Source organism: Micromys minutus (genome assembly GCF_963924665.1).
Source record: "Micromys minutus genome assembly, chromosome: 9".
NCBI lineage: Eukaryota > Metazoa > Chordata > Mammalia > Rodentia > Muridae > Micromys > Micromys minutus.
The window spans coordinates 44,563,685-44,586,611 of NC_137978.1; the positions used below are offsets into that span (position 1 = coordinate 44,563,685).

The 22,927-nt window shown below is 52.5% G+C and overlaps 1 protein-coding gene across 4 annotated transcripts in view; it reads left to right on the forward strand.

Annotated features, from left to right (window-relative positions):
• Window positions 1-5,825: 5,825 nt before the first annotated feature.
• COL16A1 (collagen type XVI alpha 1 chain) overlaps window positions 5,826-22,927 on the forward strand; it is a 50,784-nt gene continuing 33,682 nt past the window's right edge. For all 4 annotated transcript variants that reach the window (XR_013975114.1, XM_080920681.1, XM_080920682.1 and 1 more), the window contains exons 1-29: window positions 5,826-5,961; window positions 7,519-7,625; window positions 9,478-9,552; window positions 9,638-9,755; window positions 10,854-10,977; window positions 11,246-11,512; window positions 12,124-12,204; window positions 12,328-12,453; window positions 13,133-13,186; window positions 13,433-13,459; window positions 13,911-13,946; window positions 14,819-14,845; window positions 15,807-15,869; window positions 16,094-16,135; window positions 16,219-16,263; window positions 16,344-16,379; window positions 16,717-16,779; window positions 17,064-17,108; window positions 17,190-17,285; window positions 17,462-17,500; window positions 17,916-17,960; window positions 18,123-18,158; window positions 18,630-18,740; window positions 19,075-19,110; window positions 19,344-19,379; window positions 19,455-19,565; window positions 19,811-19,855; window positions 22,452-22,487; window positions 22,627-22,671. Coding sequence is in view for 3 of the 4 variants with exons in the window: in XM_080920681.1 (XP_080776807.1) it covers window positions 7,553-7,625; window positions 9,478-9,552; window positions 9,638-9,755; window positions 10,854-10,977; window positions 11,246-11,512; window positions 12,124-12,204; window positions 12,328-12,453; window positions 13,133-13,186; window positions 13,433-13,459; window positions 13,911-13,946; window positions 14,819-14,845; window positions 15,807-15,869; window positions 16,094-16,135; window positions 16,219-16,263; window positions 16,344-16,379; window positions 16,717-16,779; window positions 17,064-17,108; window positions 17,190-17,285; window positions 17,462-17,500; window positions 17,916-17,960; window positions 18,123-18,158; window positions 18,630-18,740; window positions 19,075-19,110; window positions 19,344-19,379; window positions 19,455-19,565; window positions 19,811-19,855; window positions 22,452-22,487; window positions 22,627-22,671 (1,938 nt within the window). In the remaining variant the exon portion in view is untranslated. The remainder of the gene's footprint in view (window positions 5,962-7,518; window positions 7,626-9,477; window positions 9,553-9,637; window positions 9,756-10,853; window positions 10,978-11,245; window positions 11,513-12,123; window positions 12,205-12,327; window positions 12,454-13,132; window positions 13,187-13,432; window positions 13,460-13,910; window positions 13,947-14,818; window positions 14,846-15,806; window positions 15,870-16,093; window positions 16,136-16,218; window positions 16,264-16,343; window positions 16,380-16,716; window positions 16,780-17,063; window positions 17,109-17,189; window positions 17,286-17,461; window positions 17,501-17,915; window positions 17,961-18,122; window positions 18,159-18,629; window positions 18,741-19,074; window positions 19,111-19,343; window positions 19,380-19,454; window positions 19,566-19,810; window positions 19,856-22,451; window positions 22,488-22,626; window positions 22,672-22,927) is intronic.

Below are 22,927 nucleotides of genomic sequence, written 5' to 3' on the forward strand. Positions count from 1 at the left end.
TAGACATCAGCAGCATGAAGCGCTGGCCATCCCGCCAGGATCATAATAAGGCTGACAGCCAGTGGTGAAAGATCGGTCTCCCTGCCACAGGAATGAAGGCAGCTGTGGGGACGCGGTGCTGTTGCTGATTTAGGACAGGGAGGAGCATGGAGGCAGAAACAGTCAAAGGCAGAAAGCCACACCTAGAAACAGTAATGGTTGCACGAGGTAGTGCAGTAGTAGGCTGACTGAGGCAGGAGGTTATTAAAGGCAGGGGAAGGGTCAATCCTTGATCGTGAGTTCAAGGACTGGCTTGGCTATAGAGGAAGGTGGAGGTGGGGTCGGGGAGAACACTGCAGACCGGTATATCAGAGCTTGAGAGAAATGAAAAGTGAGAGAGACATGGTGGAGTGGGGGAGACAGACAGACAGACAGACAGCTCGAGAGACAAAGAAACACTAGCATGGATGTCAGCAGAGATATAAGAGAGAAATGAGAGAGAGAGAGAGAGAGAGAGAGAGAGAGAGAGAGAGAGAGATGCAGATTTAGAGACCCAGATCTCAAGGCAGAGGCACATGGGAGACTTCAAAGAAGAGGTGATAGTAAAGGGAGACAGGGACCAAGTCACTGTGAAGGAGGAAAGAGAGGAAAGGCACTGAGACAGGACAGAGATACCAGAGACTTACGAGGATGAGGAAAAAGAGGCCTGTCTAGTTCACCGTTTATTCTCCCTGATTCAGAAGCTGTGTGTGTATGTGTATGCATATAGGCACCCCCCACTGTGTGCGTGTATCAGCACATGGTATCTCCCATATGTGTATGTGCGCATGTATATGCGTGTGGGCACCTCCCACTGTATATGTGTATATATGTGTGTGTGCATGTGTATGCATGTGTGTCAGTGCATGGCATCCTTCCCCCTCATGTGTATGTGTGTGTGTGTGGGTGCTTCATGAAAGTGTAGTCTTCTGGGTGTAGGGTGGACAGGATATAAGTATAACCCTCTTAATCACTCGTGTGTGCCTATAAGGCACCAGGGTCAGACATAGTGTTCTAGAAATGGCAGACATGCTCAGTCAGAAAGATAATATGTAGACACATACTACTTTGCAGAGCTTTCTACAGGGGCCTTGTGACAAGGACCCATTGGGACTCTTCCACACTGGGAAGTCAAGGAGGGCACTGGGCAGAGAACTAGGTATCAAAGGGCCAATCTGCAAAGACTAGGGCAGACCCTTCTAAGAAGAAAGAGGACTAGTAAAAAAAAATCCCTGAGCCAAACCAATGTAGGGTTCATAGTTGGGAAGGAAAGTGGGAGACAGCTTGTGGGGTAAGGCAGAGGGTCAGAAGTGGAAGCTAGATCGTGAAGCACTTGGAAAGGCGAGAGGGGAAAACTGGGCCTTTAATTTTCTAAAAAATTATTTATTATTATTTTATGTGTGTGATGTTCTGCCTGCATATATGTCTGTTTGCCTGGTTCCCATGGAGGCCAGAGGAGAACATTTGATCCCCTAGAACCATAGTTACTGATGGTTGTGAGCCACCATGTAGGTGCCAGGAATTAAACCTAGGTCCTCTAGGAAGGCAACCAGTGAGCTTAACTGCTGAGCCATCCTCTTTCCCATCCCAGGACTGGGGTTTTATCCTAGGTATAATGAGGGCCAGACAGCAGTAATAAAGGCTGGGAAGGAGCTTCCCGTTTGCTGGGCTAGGCACCTGGGTGGGGTCAGTGGGCTGAGAGTAGCAGGCTAGAGCCCTCGGATCAATTCTGGTAAAAAGTGCTGGTGGTTTGGGCAAGGGTGGTTAACAGTGGAAGTGTTGGATGTGACCTGTACTGTGGGGGGTAGAGGTGACAGGTGGGGTGGGGGAGGGAGGATGGAAGGCAGAAGCCACGTAGACCGCAGCCTGAGCATCAAAATGAATTATGGTGGCATTTACTGGGAGGAAGACAGAGAAGCAGATCTCTGACGAGCAATCCATCAGGTGTGATGTGTCTCAGGGTGTGTGTGCATCTGTGTTCATCTATGCCAAAAATCTAGGTGTGCATGTGCAGTTCAGTATCCCTGAGAAAGCCTAAGACATCTGGGTCTCTTCTGCTTAGATGTCGGAGGATGGGGGGGGGGGGGTTCTGGGTCGGTCCTGAGCCTAAGCTCTATCTTGGCTCTTCACCCTCCCCTAGCTCCAAGGGTTGCCCCTGCCAGGTGGGGAGCCCCTGCCAGGTGGGGAGCCCCTGCCAGGTGGGGAGCCCCAGTGGCAAGCTGGGGTAATGGAAAGGCCCTTGAGCTTTGCCAACATCTGTGCACGTTACCCTAGGCCCAGGAGGCTGTGGTGGCCCCACCCGGCATCGGCAAGCAGGCTCCAGGGCAGCTGGTGGCGATTAGCAGCGTTGATTACCTTGTGGCGACGCCATCTGGGGTGAGGGCACTGAGCCCAGTCCCATGGGATACCCTACTTGCTCATGTGTGGGGCTTTCTGGGGCTGACTGCATATAAATGTGTCGGCATATCCGCATAGGCATCTGAGAGTATGGGCATATCTGTGTGTGCCACAATTCTGCAGGTATCTTTGCTGTCACAGTGGACATGTCTGTGTTATGTGTATGTCTGTGTATGTTTGTGTGCACATATGTTTATGTACATACAAGTATCTGTGTGTGCACACTCGTCTATACAAACTTTCTTTTTAAGTCCCAGGGAATGAGTCTAGTGTTGTGTCTGAAACTGCTCTGCTGTCGTACTAGAAATCTCAGCCCTTTAAAAAACTTTGAGATGAGTTTCCGGCCTTGAACTCGCAACCTTTCTGCATCACACTCCTGTGTTGCTGGGAACTGCAGGTATATCCCTACTCCACCTGACACCATATATATTCTGAGAAGATGATATTCAGAGAAGATGCGCCTCTTTGTGTTTGGATATTATCTAGGAATCTAATTCTGGAGGTGAGGTGGGAGTCACATCTGTGTGTGTGCTCAGGTCTGTATGAACATGAGTGTCTATAGACGAATGTGGACTGAGCACACACAGGGGCTGTACACACGTGTCAGAGTGAAGCGGTCTTGGAGCACACCTCCACAGTGTGATGGCAGACCCAGTCAGAGAATGTTCCCTACATGTGGTTGTTCTTTTTGTAGGGTTTTTTAAAAAAAATGTTTTTTGTTTTGTTTTGTTTGACACGAGGTTTCTCTGTGTAACCCTGGCTGTCCTGGACCTAGCTCTGTAGAGCAGGCTGGCCTTGAACTCACAGAGATCCCCTGCCTCCAAGTGCTGGGGTTAAAGGCATGTGCCACCACAGCCTGGCTGGTTTGGTCGTACTTATGAGCACCTCCGGGGTGCTATAGGAAGGCCTCTGGACATCACTCTCTCAGGGTCCTGCATCTTCAACTCTGAGAGCCCCAGCGCAGGGCACAAGTGGGTGAAGGTTGGGCATGGCCAGGATAGCACAGGCTGTGATCACTTTTGCTGCTGTCCAGGTTTGCTGGCTATGGTCTCCCCTCTCCCACCCGTTTGTTATGCAATGCTACTCTGGGTTTCCCTTCAGCAGGTGAGGAGGTGTGAACACTGCCTCCCTGTAGTGTTCTGTGAACCTGACTAGTGTATGTTGTTTCCTATTTCCTGCCCACAGCTGGGCAGTACTCCATTAGCAACCCGACTGTGCCCGCCCAACCCTCCAGACAGAGCTTCTGAAAGCCCCACCTCCTGCACTTCCTGCCTGCTGAGCTCAGCGCCTCCCAGGCCCCACCACCGCCACCACACATCTGGGCCCAGGCTCGGTGAGGGGACCACAGCGGGGCGCCTCCATGGCGTCGCAGCGTGGTTATGGTTTCCACTGACTCAGCACCTCCAGGGGTGGAAGTGGGAAATCCCAGGCCTGTCACGACTCTGCCTGGGTTAGATGGGGCCGCGGGTCTACAGCTACACCACCTACTCCAAAGGGAAGCCCATCCTCACAGATGCAGGATCTTTAGTTGCTTCCTTTCTAACCACAACATATACCCTACAGCCACTTCACTTCCTCCTCTGAAATTCATCCAAACTCAGTTTTTTTTTTTTTTTTTTTTTTTTTTTACCTCTTTAGACCCTTGGTAAAAAGCAAACCGCCCCACCATTTAATGCCCACCCCCACCCCCTACAGACCTTGTCCTCTGCTAAGAATCCCAATAATGAAAATAGCAAATGTCTCCCCTCTTATGTGCCAGACCATGGCTAAACATTCTCACAGATGTTAATGAGTTTCCTTTAACAAAGCTACTTGGGCAGCTGCCTGCTGCATCTCATCTCACAGATGTGCAAACGGAATTAGAGATAAAAAGTAGGTTTGAACCAGGCCTGCGGTGCCCCACCTGACTACTCTGGAGGTCCAGGCTGGAGGGTTGAAAGACCAAGACACAGCTGGGGGTGCTGGTGAGCTTCTTCAGTCCCAGTGCTCTGTAAGCAGGGGCAAGAGGGAATCTCTGTAAGTTCAAGGCCAGCCTGGTCTACAAAGGGAGTTCGAAGATAGCCAGGATCACATAGTGAGAATCTATCTTAAAAAGAAAAGTTCTAGGTCTGGGGCTGTTATAGACCAGCTCAAGGTCAGCTTGAGCAACTTAGTGACACATGGTCTGTTTCTTTGGTTTTTGTTTGTTTTGCTTGGTTTTTGTTTTTTTGAGACAGAGTGTCCCCTGGAACTCTGTAGAGCAGGCTAGCCTCGGCTCACAGAGATCCAGTTGCCTCTGCCTCCTGAGTACTGAGATTAAAGGCCACAGGCTGCCACCATCAAGCATGTGTGTGTACACTTGCACAAATTTACACATCACACACACATGCACTCGCGCCACTATATTCCCAAGGTGGGGGGGGGGAGCATTAACCTCGAATATGCAAACTCTAGGCTCAATTATCTAGCTAAAAAAAAGTTCGAGAGACTTGGAGATGGCTCAGGGGTAAAGGTGCTTGCCACCAAGACTAACAGTCCTAGTTTGGTTCCCCCAGAACTTACATTGTGGAAGGAGATAACCCCACCACGAACTGTTCTCTGACTTCCACACATACAACACAGCATCTACAACTACGCCTGTGTACACGTTCCCGCATACAAAATAAATTAACTTTTTTAAAAGTCTACATAAAGCTGGTGCAGGGAGCACGGAGCAGGGAGAGCAGGGAGCACGGAGCAAAGATCTGAGACTTGCTAACCTGGAGTCCAAGAGGACTCATTGATTCTACTTGAGGAAACGCGAGGACAGGGCAGAAGGAGTTAATTTAACACAGGGTTGGGGAGTGGTGCTCTATCCCCTCCTCCCAGTGCAGACAGAGGTTCTACAGCCTAGGAATGCTAGGCCCAGGCACTGGAAAAAGCTGACCACTGAGGCTTGGTCAACAGCCACGTCGCGGGTTCCATAAAGGAGGGTCCCTAGCCTTCTCCAGCTTTCTGGGGTCTCAGCCAAGGAAGTGAGGGTGGGGGAAGGGCACGAAGGAGGTCCCTTAAATCCCAGGCCTAGCCTGGCCTCCCTCCCTGCCAGCCGGCCGCAGGCGCCCCTTCCAGGGCAGCTCTGGGCACGTAAGGTCCCGCCTTACCCCGCTCGCCCGAGGGCTCACCTGGCTGGGGAAGCGGGACGGGCGGGCCCGGGCGCCCGGCCAGGCCTGGATCGCGGCGGTGCAGCCCAGTGGCCAGCGCCTCCGCAGCCGCCGAGCCCTCGCAGTCTCCCTCCTCCTCCAGCCTGGCAGGCCGGCCCAGCTGTGTTCCATTAGCCACTTGGCAGGTCCCCAGCCCCTTGGAACCGCCCTCTTCCCTCTCCAGGAGCGGCAGGCAGTCCCCGCAGGCGTGCGCGCTGAGCTGTGCTCAGTCTAGAGAACTCCGGACTCAGAGAAGCCGGGGACAGCGCAGACTGGCAGGAAGAGATCGAGGATCCCCCTATGGGTCGTGGACCCCCGGCCCTGCTTTCCATAGCTGGCGGCCTTGGGGCTGCCAGGATTGTTCAGTGAAGGGCTCCCTGGGCCATTGGTAAGTGGGCCAGCACTGGGCTGCTTCTCCCTCTGAGCTGAAAGGGCATTTTTCTGCTATTGACTCGCTCTGTGACGTGGGAGCAAGCGGCAAGCCCTCTCTGAGGGCCTCAATGCTCTTCTCTGCGGTGGGGTGATCTGAAACTCCCCGCTAGTCCTGCTGTCTCTGCCTCCATCTGCGGCTGTGTTGAGGGGGGCGGGGTCTCCTTGGAAGCATCTCTAGCTTATCCCTACCCCTCTCCACTCAGTCTGCGGCCTGGAAGTGGGAGCCAAAAGCGAACATGTTGAACACATCTGTATTCGTGCCTCCACATGCACCCGCATGCTGCTCATAACTGGCTACCTTTCCGTTGACTGCCAGGAAGGGAAGGTCAGGCTAGGGCTGGAGAGTGGGAGATGCACACCCCTAAGTGACTAGGGTGGGGTCACAGTCCATCTCAAGAAGAGAGGAAGAGTCCAGCCCTCCCATATACATACACATACATATATGTATGTGTGTATACATACACATATGCATGTATACACACATATATGTATGCACTTCACACACACACACATTTCGTGAAGGGATCCTTTATTCTGTATCCAGCAATAAGAAAGATAAGTTAGCATGGCACTGTACAAAATCGGACTTGCCTAAGAAAGTACCAACAGAAGAGCCTGCTGGAAGGGGTGCTCATAGGCTGGCTCTGCACAGGAGTGTGCATGTAAACTCTGGGCTTATCAGTTCTCACGTCTCTTAGCACACCTGCCTGCAGCTAGGTTTGATTGCAGAGTCCTGGCAGCCATGTGTATGGTACCGACACACATGGCTTTGTGTGCTCATGATCTGCCTCCCCTGGAAGGGGCCAGATGATATATGGCTTTGCCGGCCACTTGCTGAGCCCGCATTGATTTATCTGGGCCCATCCATCAGGGTTTAATAAAACAAAAAGATGAACATCCATCAGCGGGAGAGGTTGGCAACAAGGTCCTGAGCCCGGGTGACCTGCTCTCCCGCCCCTGTACGCACAAGGGGAAGCTTTCTTGGCCCATACACAGCCCTGTGATCCCTGCCAAAAGACTCAGTCCAGTCTTCAGCCCCTGCCCTTGTGGGTGCCTGACAGCTACCGGTGCTCAGCTGAGCACAGCTCTCCAGGTACTGGGTCACTCTGCGCCAGTTCTGAACGCAGCTCTTAAAGCTCTGGGATTCGTCCAAGCATTTTGATAAATTGCCTGTGCTCAAGGCCCCTCACTCTCCCTGCCTCTGTGGTCTTTTAGACCTCTTCTCCGCCCAGTGGCAAGCTCCTGACACAGCCAGAAGCTGTCCGGGCCCTGCTTCCCTGCTTTGACTAGTCTTGCTATCAGGCTGGTGGGTATCTGGGGCATACCGGTGGTTAAATATCTTCTTTCTCACCACTGCCCAGATTCTCACCCCAGGCCTGTGTGGGGTCCCTGAGAAGAACCTTTGCCAAGCCCTTACCACTCCAGTCCCTGATGTGTGGGCTCCACAGAAGGCTGTCACTTACCCACACTATTGGGCACTCTGAAACCCACCTCCCATGTCTCTGGTTGTCAGGTGCCTAGGCTGCAGCTGAGCTCTCTGAACCAGCATGTTGGCATCCTGGGCTCCCGGCCTGTGGCTGCTCGGACTCTGGGCCACCTTCGGCCATGGGACAAATACAGGTGAGCTGACACAGGCCTACATCTGGCTCCCCGAAGTGCTGGGGTCTTTGCACATATGTGACCATGTATGTATACCTCAGTCAGGTGGCATTTATGGGCAAGTATAGGTGTGGGGCTCAGGTGGTGTTTAAATACTTGAGCCTGTAAGAGTGAGCTGGTGTGTGTGTGTCTCTGTCTGTGTGTGTGTGTGTGTGCGTATGTGTGCATGTATCTCTTGTTTCTGCACATCCTCTGGTTTTGCAACTTGAGAAGCTCAGTTGGTGCATTTGTATGTACTCCTGGGTCTCTGGCAGAGGGTCTGTCACTCCCCAGCACATCCGTGCATTTCTTGCTATCTAGCAAGAAGGGAAAGAGCGGGAATTACACTCTCCCTACAAAAAGCAACACTTCCGGGAGGCTGCCCAGCCCCTCTGTTCTTTCTCATGGTAAGGACTCCATCCTTCAGCAGCCTGGATCGCTGATGACTGCCCACCCCATACATAGCTCAACCTTTGGACAGGGAGAGGGTGCAGCTATCCAAGGCCCAAGGCCAAGGGAAATTGACTAGGCAATCTGCCTGGCCTTGCTGGGTGCCCTCTGGGCACGGTAGCTCCATCACCTAGCCAGGAAGGAGCTGAACTCCTAGGGCCCAAGTCCAGGCATCCAGGGTGTGTAGGACTGCTAGTGTATGTATGTGTATGTTTGTACATCCATGTGCGTGCGTGTGTGCGTGTACGTGTGTGTGTGTGTGTGTGTGTGTGTTGAGAGTTCTCCCCTCTTTTCCCTCACCCAATCCCCTAGAGGGCCTGGGGCAGAGGATTTCAACATCTGTAAGGAATCTGGGCTCATTGCCAAGGGTGAGTCACCCATTGCCTCTGAGATGCTCAAGACAGTGATGGTCTTTCCGGCCAGACTTGGGGGTGGAGGTTCTAGTGGGTCACTGTGCCCAGGGACACAGAGCTCTGTCTTTCATCTAGGCTGGGCAGGGAGTTGGCTGTCTTCTGGAAGGTGACTTGACTGTCTTGGTCTCTCTCTCTCTCCCATCAGCTTCTTTGCTGGGAGAGCTGTTTGATCTCAGCTGTAGCACCCCCATCAACATTTGTGGTCCCAGGGAGGGAGACACAGCCAGCTGCAGGGAGAAGCCACCAACCTGTCCCTTTGGGACTTTAGACTTGTGTCTGCTTTCAAAAACTGATGCCGCTTTAAGATGCTGTGTCTGGAGCCTAAGGCTCGATGATGCCCCTCGAGCTTGCGGCCCCCTCAGCCTCTCCGTTTCTTTGTGTTCTGTCGCTAGCTGGGCATGCAGGGGAAATTCATCGGATTTCCTACTTTGATTACGGGGCGTAGAACACCACCCATTGCCTAGGACGCGTGTGCCAGTGCATGTGACAGCCCCGGGGACACCGGCATGCACAGCTTATGCGTGTGTAGTCATGTCTACACCATCGCACGTAACGCCAAGGGTGCCGGAAGCTCATTTCCTCTGTCCCTACCCAGGCATAATACTTGGAGGAAAATGCACACATGCTCAGCTCCCCACTGTCCAGGCTCTGAACCACCTAGCATTTCTTGTTTCTTTCACCCCTTGCCATAGCCCCGGCCCCAGCAGAGGTTGTTGGGAGACTGGGGTCCCAGGGCTCTGGACATGTTCCACTGTTGATTCACTCAGCAGCTTTGGAGCAGTTCACAGGTTTCAGCTTTTGCTGCTATGTGCTGGGTTCTTTCTGCTTAGCCAGGGTCAGAGGCCAAGTGTGAGCCTAGCTTCAAGGTAGACAAGGAAGACTATGGACGTGTCACCTCCTGAGATCCCCAGGAGCAATGTTGGGCAGTCGCCCTCCTGAATTCCTAATGCTCCAGGCCAACTCTGTCCCAGGTGAGCGGTGCCCAACTTCACAGCAAGAAGGACTCAAGCTAGAACACAGTAGTGACCCATCAACCAACGTGACTGGTGAGTGCAGCCTCCACCAGCCCTTACCCACTTCCTGGAGTCTCCTGCGTTTCTCCTCACCCGCTTTTTCTCTGGTGTTCCAAAGGCTTCAACCTAATCCGCAGACTAAACCTCATGAAGACTTCTGCCATCAAGAAGATCCGAAACCCCAAGGGACCACTCATCTTGCGGCTGGGAGCTGCCCCGCTGACCCAACCGACTCGGTAAAGGACTCTGGGAGACCCCTGGAGTTCATACTGACCTCAGCCACACCCCTGAAACTCTGGATGTGAGGTCCAAGCCCAGGGCCTCTCTTCCCTGCCAAAAGTCTACCTGTTGTCTACTGCCGCCGGACTTGCAGGGTGGGCTTTGTGTGTGTGGAGTCTGGAAACCCAGCCTGGCTCTCGCTGGCAATGGCAAAACCATGTTTAAATCCCACAGTCACCATGAGAATCCCAGGGTGGTGTCAAGAGCCTGTGTCTATGTGTTACCTTGTGTGAAGCCCAACTTGTAGCAGCCCCTGGGCAGTCTGGGTCCTTTGGCCAATGTGTTTTTGTAGCTGTGTACATACAGAACTTTTGGTCTTTTTCTTAGCATCGTTCCTTCTACCCCAGACCTATACATCACTCTGGATTCTTTGGGAGCCCCCTTGCCAAAGTTGGAGTGTAATGCTGAGATAGAAAAAAAATAAGTTATTTATTATGTGTGTTATTCCTGCATGTTATGTATGCGCACCACATCCATGCAGTACCTATAGAAGCCAGAAGGGGGCATTAGATCTTCTGAGACTCCAATTGTAGATGGTTACAAGATGCTCTGTGGGTGCTGGTAATCAGGCCCTGGTTTTCTGGAAGAGTTACCAGTACTCTTAATCACCGAGCCATCTCTCCAGTCCTCTGAGAGGATAATTCAAGGATTCTTTTTTTTTTTTAAGAATTATTTGCATTATGTACGTGAGTACACAGAATAGGTCATCGTAGCCCATTACAGATGGTTGTGAGCCACCTTGTGGTTGCTGGGAAATTGAACTCAGGACCTCTGGAAGAGCAGACGGTGCTCTTAACCACCGAGCCATCTCTCCAGCCTGATAATTCAAGGATTCTGTTAATGCTCCTCTGCCCCATCAGACCCCATGGGACTTCATGGGGACAAGCTCCTTCATATTTCATTACTGGCGCTCCCAGCATCCAGTCAACCCTTAGCACCCGGATGGTGCTCAGTGAATATGTTAGGATGAATGCGTGCGTGTGTTTTGGAGGTGAGAGCTATGCTTGTCTCCGGCAGCCTCATCAATTCTGAGTGCCCTCTCTTCTCCACTGTAGACGAGTGTTCCCTCAGGGCCTCCCAGAGGAGTTTGCCCTGGTCCTGACAGTCCTTCTGAAGAAGCACACCTTCCGGAACACATGGTACTTATTCCAAGTGACTGATGCAAATGGGTACCCACAGGTGAGTTCACCCTTCCCTCCCCTAGTCTTTGGGCAATGGTTGTATTTATTCTAGCTCAGCTTCTATTCAAACTTGTGGTTCCTGGGCTTCTCTGCTTCATTGAGAGACTACCCCCAGTGCCCGACACATGCTTTCAGGATGCCCTCCACGGTGACCCTGCTAGCTTACTCCCCTCCTGTAACAGGAGCTTGAGGCCCCAACTCTGCCAAGCTATGTATGCCTCTAGAGTTCTGAATCGCTGTCCTTTCTCTTTCCCAATTTGTCACAGATCTCCTTGGAAGTCAACAGCCAGGAGCGGAGCCTAGAGCTCCGGGCACAGGGCCAAGATGGTGACTTTGTGTCCTGCATCTTCCCAGTGCCCCAGCTCTTCGATCTGCGTTGGCACAAGCTGATGCTGAGTGTGGCAGGCCGTGTGGCCTCTGTGCATGTGGACTGCGTCTCAGCCTCCTCCCAGCCTCTGGGGCCCTGGCAATCCATCCGGCCCGGGGGACATGTATTTTTGGGCTTGGACGCTGAACAGGGCAAGCCAGTTTCGGTGAGTACTGGATCCTGGTTTCTGCTCCTACCTCTCAGGGAGCCTTGAGCGCCTGAGGGTGTGTTTAGAGGCCTCATTTGGAGCCATTGCTTTTCTTAGGCAGCCTAACCACGCTAATCCCACATTCCGGGCCCTCCATCATCTACCTGGGCTCTCTATGTCACCAGCATGTTCCTCATATCTCTCTATTGAGCACTGCGGTCAAGTCCGTCTTCGTCTGATGGATCAGCTACTAAATTTGCATATTTTCACCTTTGCTCATGCTTCTCCCTTTATCTGCAATGCTCTTTCTTGTATCGTCATTTACAGGGTGGGCCTTCCAGGAGCCCTCTCTTCCTGACCACCTCCTCTGTCTTCCTCTGGGAATATATTCCCTCTCTCTCTCTTTCCCCCCTCCTTTCTCACTCTCTCTACCCTCCCTCTCCATTCCTTTCCTCCCTCCCTTCTTTCTCTGTTTTTGGCAACAGCTCTATTCTTGTTGGCCTCCCCCAACTAACCTGGAAAGACCCTAAAGTCAAATCCTGGGGCGAAGATGTCTTTGAGCTTCTTTGGGGACCAGGGAAGAACTATTTGATCATCTGAAATAAGATGAACTTGTGTGTCCCCTGCAGTTTGACCTTCAGCAGGCGCACATCTACTGTGACCCAGAGCTGGTGCTGGAGGAAGGTTGCTGTGAGATTTTACCGGGAGGGGTGAGTCGCTGGCTCCTAGCACATGCTGTGCTCGGAAGAGGGCAGCCTGCACAGGGATGGCAGAGGTCTGAGGATGCACCTGCCTCTGTACTGACCCCGGCTGCCTTTCCCCCTATTGAGCAGTGTCCCCCAGAGACCTCCAAGTCACGCCGGGACACCCAGAGTAATGAGCTCATTGAGATCAATCCTCAGACAGAGGGCAAGGTCTACACCCGCTGCTTCTGCTTGGAAGAACCTCAGAACAGCAAGGTAGGTGAGCAGGGGAGACACAGGGGAGACTCTTCCACCCGTAACCTGGCTGAGGCCTGCCACCAGGTTCAGCTGAGCGTGTGCCTAGGCTGGGGAAGACCCCTGAATATGGGCTCAATGTAGGTCTTACCTTATGGAATACAGGGAGGCAGAAAGAACCTATGAGGTAGCCCTGTACCTGCTGCTTGTTGGCACGGAATATTATGCTACTCTATTTTCGACTCTGGCTAGACCATCCTGTGGAGGGTGGGACCCCATTTGCAGTTTCTCTTATACATGGTAATCTGGGCCCAAAGGCCAGGCTGCACTGGACTCTGGGCTCCCACACTTTCCCAGCACCATGGCCAGCTGCCCTGCCTACTCTCAGGTTCTTTGGAGATGGCAGGGGCACCTCTTCCTGCCCTCAGCCCCACCCTCAGGCTGGGCAGTGCCTCTGCCTACCCAGGCAGCATGCCCAGCCTTTGGCTGTAGAAACACAAGGTCCCATTCATTCAATGCCTGTTTCCTACAACATCACACGGGGGGGGGGTACCAATGGGGGCAGCCTCAGAGGCCTGAGCAAACCCTTGATAATCTGGAAGGTGCCAGATGCCCAACTGAGGGGTGTCTGGCATCCATGGGCTCTGCCTGGATGCCCCATTCCAGCACGGACCCCAGAACTGTCCCTCTGCCTGCCCAGGTGGATGCGCAGCTGATGGGAAGAAGCAGCCAGAAGGCAGAAAGGGGGACAAAGGTAGAGACGGAGGCTGAGGAGGGTGAGCCCATGGTGCCCTCTGTCTGCCCTGCACGCCGCATTCCCACTCTTTTCCTGATCAGACAGAGCTTAGCTGCGTGGTGCCAGCTCTGAGAAGGGAAGTCAGACTGGGCGGGACACAGCGCTGGGCCTTCTCTCAAAAGCTGGCTTCTGCCTGCTCTTGTCCAGGGGCTTAGAGCTTTGGTCCAGGCTCCTCTCCCACTCCCATGCCTCCTTTTTTTTTAGGCCCACCAGGAGACTGGAGTGAGTGAGGTGAGCCTCTTGTCTGGGCTGGACGCTAGGACTCTGGGGAGGGAGGCCTCAGCACTCACTCTTTGGATAAAAGTTTGAGGCATGGAGCCTAAGGTGTAGGGGTGATGGATAACTGTGAAGCACCCAACATTCCTGAGGGCCCAACTCTATCTAGGCTTTGTCAGCCCTGGATTGTAGGGTGGAAGTCCAGGAAGCCATTGGCATCATTGGGAAAAACCTAAGTCTTAGCTGTGAAACCCTTCTTTAGTGACATACTGTGTGGCCTTGGGCTTGTTACTGCTTTACTGTTTCTGTCTTGGATTTCTTTTGTTTCTTTTGAAGAGGTGCTGTTTAGGCCTTGAGGTGTGTGTGTGTGTGTGTGTGTGTGTGTGTGTGTGTGTGTGTGATGTGCCGGGGAAGGGCTAACCTCAGAGGCTCAGAATTGATCTGCGGGCCTGTTCTTTCTTTTCAGTGTCCGCCCTGTACCCACAGTGCCCGGGAGAGCAATGTGAGTGAACACAGGAGTATAGCCACAGTCTGGGAGTGGGGTTGCCTGGAGTGGACTGAAGCTTCCTGGTAGAAGACAAGGGGGCTTTGTTCAATTTCCCATCACTCCCCTGCCTGATTCCCAGAGCTATGCTTTTCCCCACCCCTAAACCCACCAAGCCAGGGATGCCTTCTAGGCAGCTTGAAATCTCAATGGAGTATTGTGATCCAGGGTGTTGGCCTGCTTAGGGGATGGGGTGGGGTGGAGAACAGGACTCGGACCCTGGTTGCTGGTTTTGGCTGTGCAGTTGCTTAGATCCACTTTGACGGGAAGGTACCATATGTTACTTTGAAGACCTAGAGCAGGGGAGGAACAGCCCAGAGTCACACAGCTCAGAGCCTGGCCATTTTCCCCTCCTCCTTAAAAGCTAGCCGAACCCAGCCTTCCCACTGGGCGTTGGAAGGACAGGGAGTTCACAGGAGCCGGTACCTATTGTGCGCCTTCCATAGGCAGCAAGAGTTACCATGTTTTGAGTTTTTGTGCTTCGGCCATTCACAAAGGGCATGAACCCCCTAATTCTGGGGGGACTTCTCCCTGCCTGCCTGTCTTCCATCAAATCCCAGATGTGCTGGGGTTGCCATGGCGACTGTGTGATTGTGTTAGCCTAACAATTTGAGGTGGGGCCCGGCCAAAAGGAGACAGGTTGGAAAGTAGACCCCAATGTTGGCTTTATTGCCTTGAAAAGTAGAGTCAGCATGCTAATTGGCCTAGGAGGCAGGATTGGGGTTGGTCCTGCCATCAAGCTGTGTGAGCCCGGCTGACTTCCTTGCTCTCTCTGGGCCTCTGGGTGCTCCCTAAAGTTCAACGTTCTCTTCTTTCTTCTGTTCCCTTAGGTCACACTTGGTCCCTCTGGCCTCAAGGTAAGACCTAGAAGAGAACAGAATTCTCCTATCTTCCATGGTTACCTTGGTCCTTTCCACCTTTTGTGGCTCCGTAGTATTGTGTTTATAGCAGAGCTATCCTAGCGTGTTGGGACCACTGGGTTGTGTGTAGACAGAGTCCAGAACTACTCTCTGCTGAGGCCCTTTGTGTCCCAGACCCTGTGGCCTATGATCCATCTAATTAGGCAAGTGCTCCCCTTTGGCATCAGGGGAAACTGAGGACTCACTTTGTCAGTCATAGGTCAGAGTGATTGTGTGTGGGTGTGCCTGTATGTTCTGGAACACATGTCTGCACCCATGTAGCCTCGGGCCGAAGGTTGAAGCCGTTCACCCCTGCAGGCCTCATGCCTCAAGCTTGTGAGTGCTGGGTGAGCATGGCTCATGTAGGCAAATGCCGTGCCTCCTTTGCCGGCTGTGAGCATGTGGGTTCTGCCCACTGTATTGCTTACAGCACCCACATCTCTTTTGCTTATGTCTGGAGACAGGTGCCACATCAATTCTATTTTATTGATGAAGATTCTGAGTCTCAGGGAGGTGACCTGACTCTGCCCTGAGCCCTGTGTTAGTGAGCACAAGGCTTGAGCTCAGGAAACTTGACAATTAGCTGTCACGGGATTATATCATCCTGCACGTCTACGCCGTGTGTTCACATGCCAAGGATATGCAGTGTGTTTGCTAATGTGCATGCCTGTGGGTGTGGGGGAAGGGATACTCCCTGTGTGAGACTGTAGGTTTGCCAAACAGCCTTTTGGTGTATGTAGAATCCATGTACTGAGTGCATAGTTTGGAGGGAGGTAGGAGGAGGGTGTGTGTGTGTGTGTGTGTGTGTGTGTGTGTGTGTGTGAATTTTCATAGTAGATGGGTGAAGGCAACAAGGGGCTGGGGAGCACTTTTTGGAGGCTCCCGTTAGTCACAATCATCATCCTGGTTTTCCCCACAGGGAGGCAAAGGTGAAAGAGGCCTGACTGGACCGTCGGGCCCCAAGGGAGAGAAGGGAGCACGGGTAAGTGTCCTACCTAAGCCCACATCAGAGCCTCTCCCACCTAGCTAGGGCTTGACTGGATGTAAACTCGATGCTCTCTTCTCAGTGATGGGCATTTGGACAGGGCTCTATGGGGCTAATGTGCTGAAGCTGACATTCTGGAGGTACCTGAGCCTTTCCTAGCAACAGGTTCTTGTTGACTCCCCCAGAGGGTCCCAGACTTGACCGCTGTTTCTTACTCACAGGGCAATGACTGTGTTCGAGTCTCCCCAGATGCCCCACTTCAGGTAAGACTGACTGGGAGGTGAGGCCTATTTCAGAGCTGAGGCAGGGTCATCCTGGACACTTAACCCCTTGTCTCCTTTGTCAGTGTGCAGAAGGTCCTAAAGGAGAGAAGGGGGAACTGGGAGACTCGGTAAGCCTGGGACCCGCCACAGGGCAGGATGGATCCTGGACTCAGCCTCATCATTCATTTGTGCTCCTTCCTCATCTTAGGGACCCTCAGGACCCCCAGGATCAACAGGCCAGAAGGTAATAGGCTTATGTTTGGAGGGGTAGGTGCCTGGATGGCCTTATGTTCAAGAGGAGGGACGTATCTAAGGTCTTCCTAGAGGGTGGTGACTGTCCCTTCCCCATCCCTCGTAGCCTTCTCTCCTGTCCAAACACCCACCACTTCTAAAAGAAAATGCCAGCATGCTTGTTGAATGAGTGGTCTGGCTGGTTTGAAAGTTCTTTCTGTTGTCTGCCCTCCTGTGGAAAGAAGAGGCAGAGTCAGGAAGGGAGACTCTGGAAGGCAGTTGCCCCTCCCCCGACAGGAACTGTGCTGCTTCTTTTCCTCAGATCTGCTCCCTGTCTCTTCCTTCTCCAGGGCCAGAAAGGGGAGAAGGGCGACGGAGGCCTCAAAGGACTGCCAGGGAAGCCAGGGCGAGATGTATGTTTCTGGGAACCCTTTTCCTAGGCCTCAGAATGCTAGGATCTAACTTAGATCCACCCCCCTCCGCTGTGTCCCAGGAGGCATAGCAAAGTGGGTACAGATACTGAGCCCCGGCCTCTTGATTCTCAGCCTTTGACACTTGTTGGTCCCAGGGCACCAGGTTGAGATCTGGCATTGGGGCAGGGAAGGTGAGGGGGGTACGGATGGGTAATTACCCTCCTGTCTCAGTGGGGCAGGTGCCAGGATCCTGGTTGTCCCTACCTTGGCCCTCTTTTCCACAGGGTCGGCCAGGAGAGATCTGTGTCATTGGACCCAAAGGGCAGAAAGTGAGTTACAGGCCTGGGTGTGGGGGAGGGGGTGTAGGGGTAAAGTGGTACCTCTCTCATACTTGCTCATGTGCACACCAGGGAGACCCTGGTTTTGTTGGGCCGGAGGGACTGGCAGGAGAGCCTGGGCCCCCTGGCCTCCCTGGACCACCTGGGATAGGACTGCCTGGGACTCCTGTAAGTGTCCCCTCACCTGTTCTGCCCCCTCTCCTGAGACCTCTGTCCTCACTGGGGTGGGGCTGAGTTGTGGAGAAGACCCAGTCCCAGAAGTCTGGGTTTGAGGATGGCTTAAGACAAAACTGATCCATTATGCTGTAGAGAGAAAACTTGTATCACCCCATTTCTGCCATCAGGGAGATCCAGGTGGTCCACCAGGCTCTAAAGGAGAAAAGGTAGGCACAGGGGTGTTGAGGACACTGTGGGGAGGTGACCAGGCATTGGACTGAGAGAGGTTCAGTTCAGCCAGGGTATATGGGGTGTGTGTGGGGTTGTCTCTACTCCAGTAGCTGGTGTGGGGATCTTGGCCTTGGTGAGCAGCCAGCACTGGAACCATTTGTCTGTCTGTCGGTCTGTTTGTCTGTCGGTCACCTCCTCCTTGTTGTACTAGGGAAGGGTACTCAGAGCCCTTGCAGTCTCTTATCTTTTTCCAGAGCTAGACACGCAGGAAGACAGGCAATAGGAAGAAAGGGTTTCTCCAGCCAGTGTTCTACATGGAGATGGGAGGCTCAGCTGAGGGTGCAGAAGAAAGGGGCAAATGGGCAGAGGTCACATCAGTGGGAGCCTCCCCTTTAACCCTTTTGATTACAGGGCAGCTCTGGAGTACCAGGAAAGGAAGGTCCAGGAGGGAAGCCGGTGAGTGACCACAAGCCCACCAGGCCCAGATTTGCTCTCCCAGATTCTCCAGGGGGAGGGACTTGGGTCCTCAGCTCCTTCCTAGCATAACAATATACCAAGATACCAATCCCTGTGCCCAGCATTAATGCCCAATGATTTTTTAAAAAATTTTCCCAATAGGGGAAGCCAGGAGTGCCCGGGACTAAAGGGGAGAAGGTAAGCTTCATGCCTGGCTGTCCCAGGTTGGGGTGGAAACAGGTTCAACTCTCTGTAGCAGGGTCACTCGGCCCAGGTGCTGGGCCTGCCTCAGCTGACCTCAACTGACCTCAGGTGACATTTATTTTATTATCGTGAAAGGTTTGTGATCAGATCAGGAGCCTGCCTGGGGGATCAGCCAGATCCAGAACCTGCCTCAGGCATTTGCGTGGTCTATGAGTATAGAGGGTCAGTTATCTTTTCTCTCAGCCCAAGTCTCATAACTGTCAATGGGACACATGTATCTCCTTGGCTTGCTGTGAGGACATAGTTTCAGGATGTCAGGAACTCCTTTCCTGAATGAGTCACTTGGACAGACAGCCCCTGCAGTTGTCTTGTTGTCCACTTTGATGATGGTAAACACCTAATACTGGTGTGACAGGAGGGGTCTCAGCCCCACCCTATCCCCTTGTGGCTCTTCTCTTCTGCTAGGGTGACCCCTGTGAAGTGTGCCCAACACTGCCCGAAGGGTTCCAGAATTTCGTGGGGCTTCCTGGAAAACCAGGGCCTAAAGGGGAACCAGGTGATCCTGCTCCAGCTAGTGTGAGTACCCAAGTGGCCACTGAGGGACATATATACTAGGCTGACCCTGAGGGACTGGGTGCTTGTCAGTACCACCGAGATTAGGCTAAGTGTAGCCTAGATGGGATTTGAACCATAGAGCTTAGAGTGGGCTAGAGTGTCATCCTATGTTTCCATGGCAACCCCCCAGCACTTTCCCGAGAGATTTTTATGGTACCCTTTGGGCGAGATAGGGTGGAACCATCTCTTACTGTGAATGAAGCTTGGCTGGGTTTGGGAATTGGGTAGAGAAAATAAAAGAAAGTGGTTAGGGTAAGTCTCCTCACCTGACTCCTTCATATAACCCCTCTTTCAGGAGGGCCTAGGAACTGTTGGACTGAAAGGTGACCGGGTATGTAAAGAACTTTCTAATGTGGACATTTCGGATACGTTTATTTCCCTTTTTGTTATGTGGGTCGATGGGCACTGTCTCTGGGGTTCTGGCTTTGAATCCCTCAGGAATGGGGCAGTTTAAAGAACATATATGTGGTGTGTCACACTGCTGTCCTTAAATATGCCTAGAGCATTTGAGCTGTCCCAATATGCCTAGTCTTATCCCACAAACCATTTTCTTTCCTCTTGCAGGGAGATCCAGGCATCCAAGGAATGAAAGGAGAGAAGGTGAGGGGCCCCTGTGCCCTGGTCCCTGTCTTCTGTCCACCTGAGAGAATTCTGATTATTCTTTTTCTTCCCTAGGGGGAACCCTGCTCATCCTGCACCTCAGGTGTTGGGGCCCAGCATCTTGGGCCCTTCCCAGGGGTCAGTGAAGGCATGATCTCCCCTGGCCATGGTTTACCTGGCCTCCCGGTGAGTGACCTGCCCTTGGCATACTAGTGACTATCCTGGCTCTTTGGGGCAAGGGCCAAGAGGTAGCCATGAAGGAGCCTACACTCTGGTACTTTCCTCCATCCCTGTGTTAGGCTGCTGCTTGTAAAGTAGTAACTGTCTAGAAACCCCCTTGTTTCTATCTCTTGCTGGTTGATACTGGGAGCTTGGAGGGGTGTCAGACAAAGGTGCTGTAACTCCATCTTAGTGTTTTGTTTTGTTTTAAGGGCAAATCTGGCATTCCTGGGCCACAAGGCATGAAAGGAGAGAAGGTGAGGCCTGGGCTAGATACTAGGGGCACAGGCAAGGCTGGGGTAGACAGTCCCAGGAGGCATGGGAGGCAGGGGTCAGCAGACTGCAGCTTCACAGAGGAACATGTTCATTTGGGGTTTCCCTGAGCAGAGTCAAGAAATTTAGTTCCAAGAACCTCATGTTCTCCAAGAGAATTCCTTAGCGCTGTATTTTTAATTTAATGATAATCTAAAACGATTAAGCACATCCAAGACTACCTTAAAGCAAAATAATATTTAACTCTCCTTTTCAACTTATTATGTGTCAGGCACGGTTCCAAGCCTTGCACACGTTTTAATCTTGTTTCCTTCTCCTAAGTTCTAATGTGGTCCACTTCTCCGCTATTCCCATTTTCTGGATGAGGAAGAGGAGACATTCAAAAGGCCCAGGGAATCTCCCAATGCCTCATGGGTGTTTGAGCCAGGGAAGTCTGGCTCCGGAGCCTATCTCCACTCCTCAGCTGGCTGGCTGGATTGTGATGCCCGTGTTCACATTTGTATTTACGATTGTGCTGGAGATAGAAGACAGCATTGGATTTCTAATAGAGGCTTTCTCAAATGATGGGCTCTGTGGATGTGAGAGTACCCAAGTGGGAGACACATGGGGGGGGGGTGTTCAGACTCACATGGTATTTCTCAAATGGAGTTGTAGTACCCCTCCCCACCCCTGCTCTCCTTCCATTAGTGTGTATGTGTGCATGCGTGTGCCTGTGTGTTTGTGCATGTTACTAAGATTGAACCAGGATCTAGCACATGCTCTGCAAGCACTCCACACTGAGCTTCATCCCCTGCCCACAGAGACCAGAGGAACCCTTACGTCATCTTTACTCTGTGATAACTTATTATATCTTTATTCTGGGTAACTTAGGGTCTCACTAAGTTACCCAGGCTGGCTTTGAACTGACAATGTACCTCAGTCAGGCCTTGGACTGTGATCCTTTTACCTACTCCTCCTTAAGTAGCTGGCTTAGAGGCCTGTGCCACCAAGGGTGACCAGCCTTTTCCATCGCAGCAAACAGCATAACCCAAACCCCCAAGGCTCCTCCTTTCCCCACATCATTTCCCCGTTCATCCAGCCCAGACACAAGTCCCAATGGTCCTGCCCACATCTTCTTTGGCTTTCCCTGCTTCTCTCTACATGAACCATTGGGTCTCCATGATCTCCCTCCTGCTGGCAGTGACCTCCTCTGGCCTGCATGTGTCTACTGCGGCCCTTCAACAGTCCATTTATCACGGAGCAGTTAGTGTATCTTTGTAGGACTGCAGTCACAGAACTGCCTGCTTACATGCCTTCTGGGACTTGACTCCGTGCCCCAGTCCTGCTGGCTCTCATTCTGACCGCCCTCCCTCCTCGATTCCCTCCTCTCTGTGTCTCCCTTTGCTCTACCCATCAGGCCCTCCCTCCACTCTGGAATATGTTAAGACTGTTTCCCACCTCCAGACTCCACTCCTGTAGAAACACAGAAGGCTTCCTCCCACCTCCTTTCAATGGCTGGCCTCATTCTCGTCTTTCTGGTGATCACGGTCCTACTTCTGACCACCCAGCATAAATGATCCCTTCTTAGTCTACATCATTACCTCATTTCCTTCATAGCACTCTTTTAAAAGCTCCAGCCATAAAGCATTTGCCTTGCAAGCTTGTGGACCCGAATTTGATTCCTGGCATCCAGCTAAAAGGCAAGGAGCCACAGCACTGTGGGTGAGGAGACCCATGGAACCCTGGAGCTCACCGACCAGTCAGCCAAGCTGAGTTGCTGAGCTCCAGGGTCAGTGAGGAGAGGGGCTGGAGAGAGGGCTCGGTGGTCAAGAGCACTGGCTGCTGTTCCTAGAGGACCCAGGCTTGATTCCCAGCACCTACATGGCAGCTTCACGACTGTTTGTAACTCCAGTTCCAGGGGATCTGACACCCTCACACAAGCATACATTCCGGCACATAAAATAAAAACAAATACATTTTTTAAAAAGCATGTGGAGAATGATTGAGGAAGAAGGCTGATGTCAACACACACACACACACACACACACACACACACACACAAAGCTGCTTGCCTGGCATGCACAAAACCCTGAGCTTGGTCCCCAGCACTATATAAACTGTGCAAGGTGATGTACACCTGAGGCAGGAGGATCAGAAGTTCAAGGTCATCCTTGCCTGTTGGGTTACTTTATATGTGTGTGTGTGTGTGTGTGTGTGTGTGTGTGTGTGTGTGTATACATACATATGCTCCTAAGTGTGCAAGGTCCAGGAGGAAATTTTGTCTGTGCTATTCATGTTTGTAGCACCTAGCCCAGTGCTCAGCCAAAGGGCATTTGATGAACAGCTCTTGGAGAAAAGACTACGTGGTCTCAGGCTGGCTGGCGTGAGGTTGGGCCTGGGCTTCTGGGAGGGAGCTGGTTTTTAGAGACTTAGCTTCACAGACTGTGGCTGGCCAGGGGCTCCCTGGGGGATTGGGAGGAGTCCTAGTCCCCCGAGTCTTACTTTCCCTTGCCAGTGGACACCCTGAAGGTCCAGTCCGCTTATGTCCCTGCAGGTCTTGCCTGTTTCCTCTTTAACTATGTGTCTCTGCTTGGCCCTCAGGGTAGTTTTGGCGTTGCAGGACCAGCTGGAGTTCCGGTAGGTGTTCTTCAGGTGGCAGTGGCTTAAGGGAGTACAAGGTGGGAGGTGTTAACCTCCACAGGGGAGCTGAGGCGTGGGCTGTGTCTGCACAGACTAGGCTGGTGCTATGCATGGTCTAATGTGGCTTCTTATGCAGGGGCCACCAGGACCAGTGGGGCCAGCTGGCATCAAAGGGGCAAAGGTCAGTGTGGGGCATCCCTTGCATGTTGCCAGGGCACATCTCTGAAGATGTCTCTGTTCTGGCCCATTCTACTTCAAATCCTGGGTCCCCTGCAGTCTGTGGGGGTAAATTCTGGCTCTTACTAATAAGGCCTTGTTTCCATCTTTGCTTTGTCCCATGTGCCCAGTCTCTCCTGAGACATGTCTCACTTGGCAGATGTACTACATTGGAGTTGGTTACATTCTGCAGCCCCAGATCCCAAGCCTCAGGTAGCAGG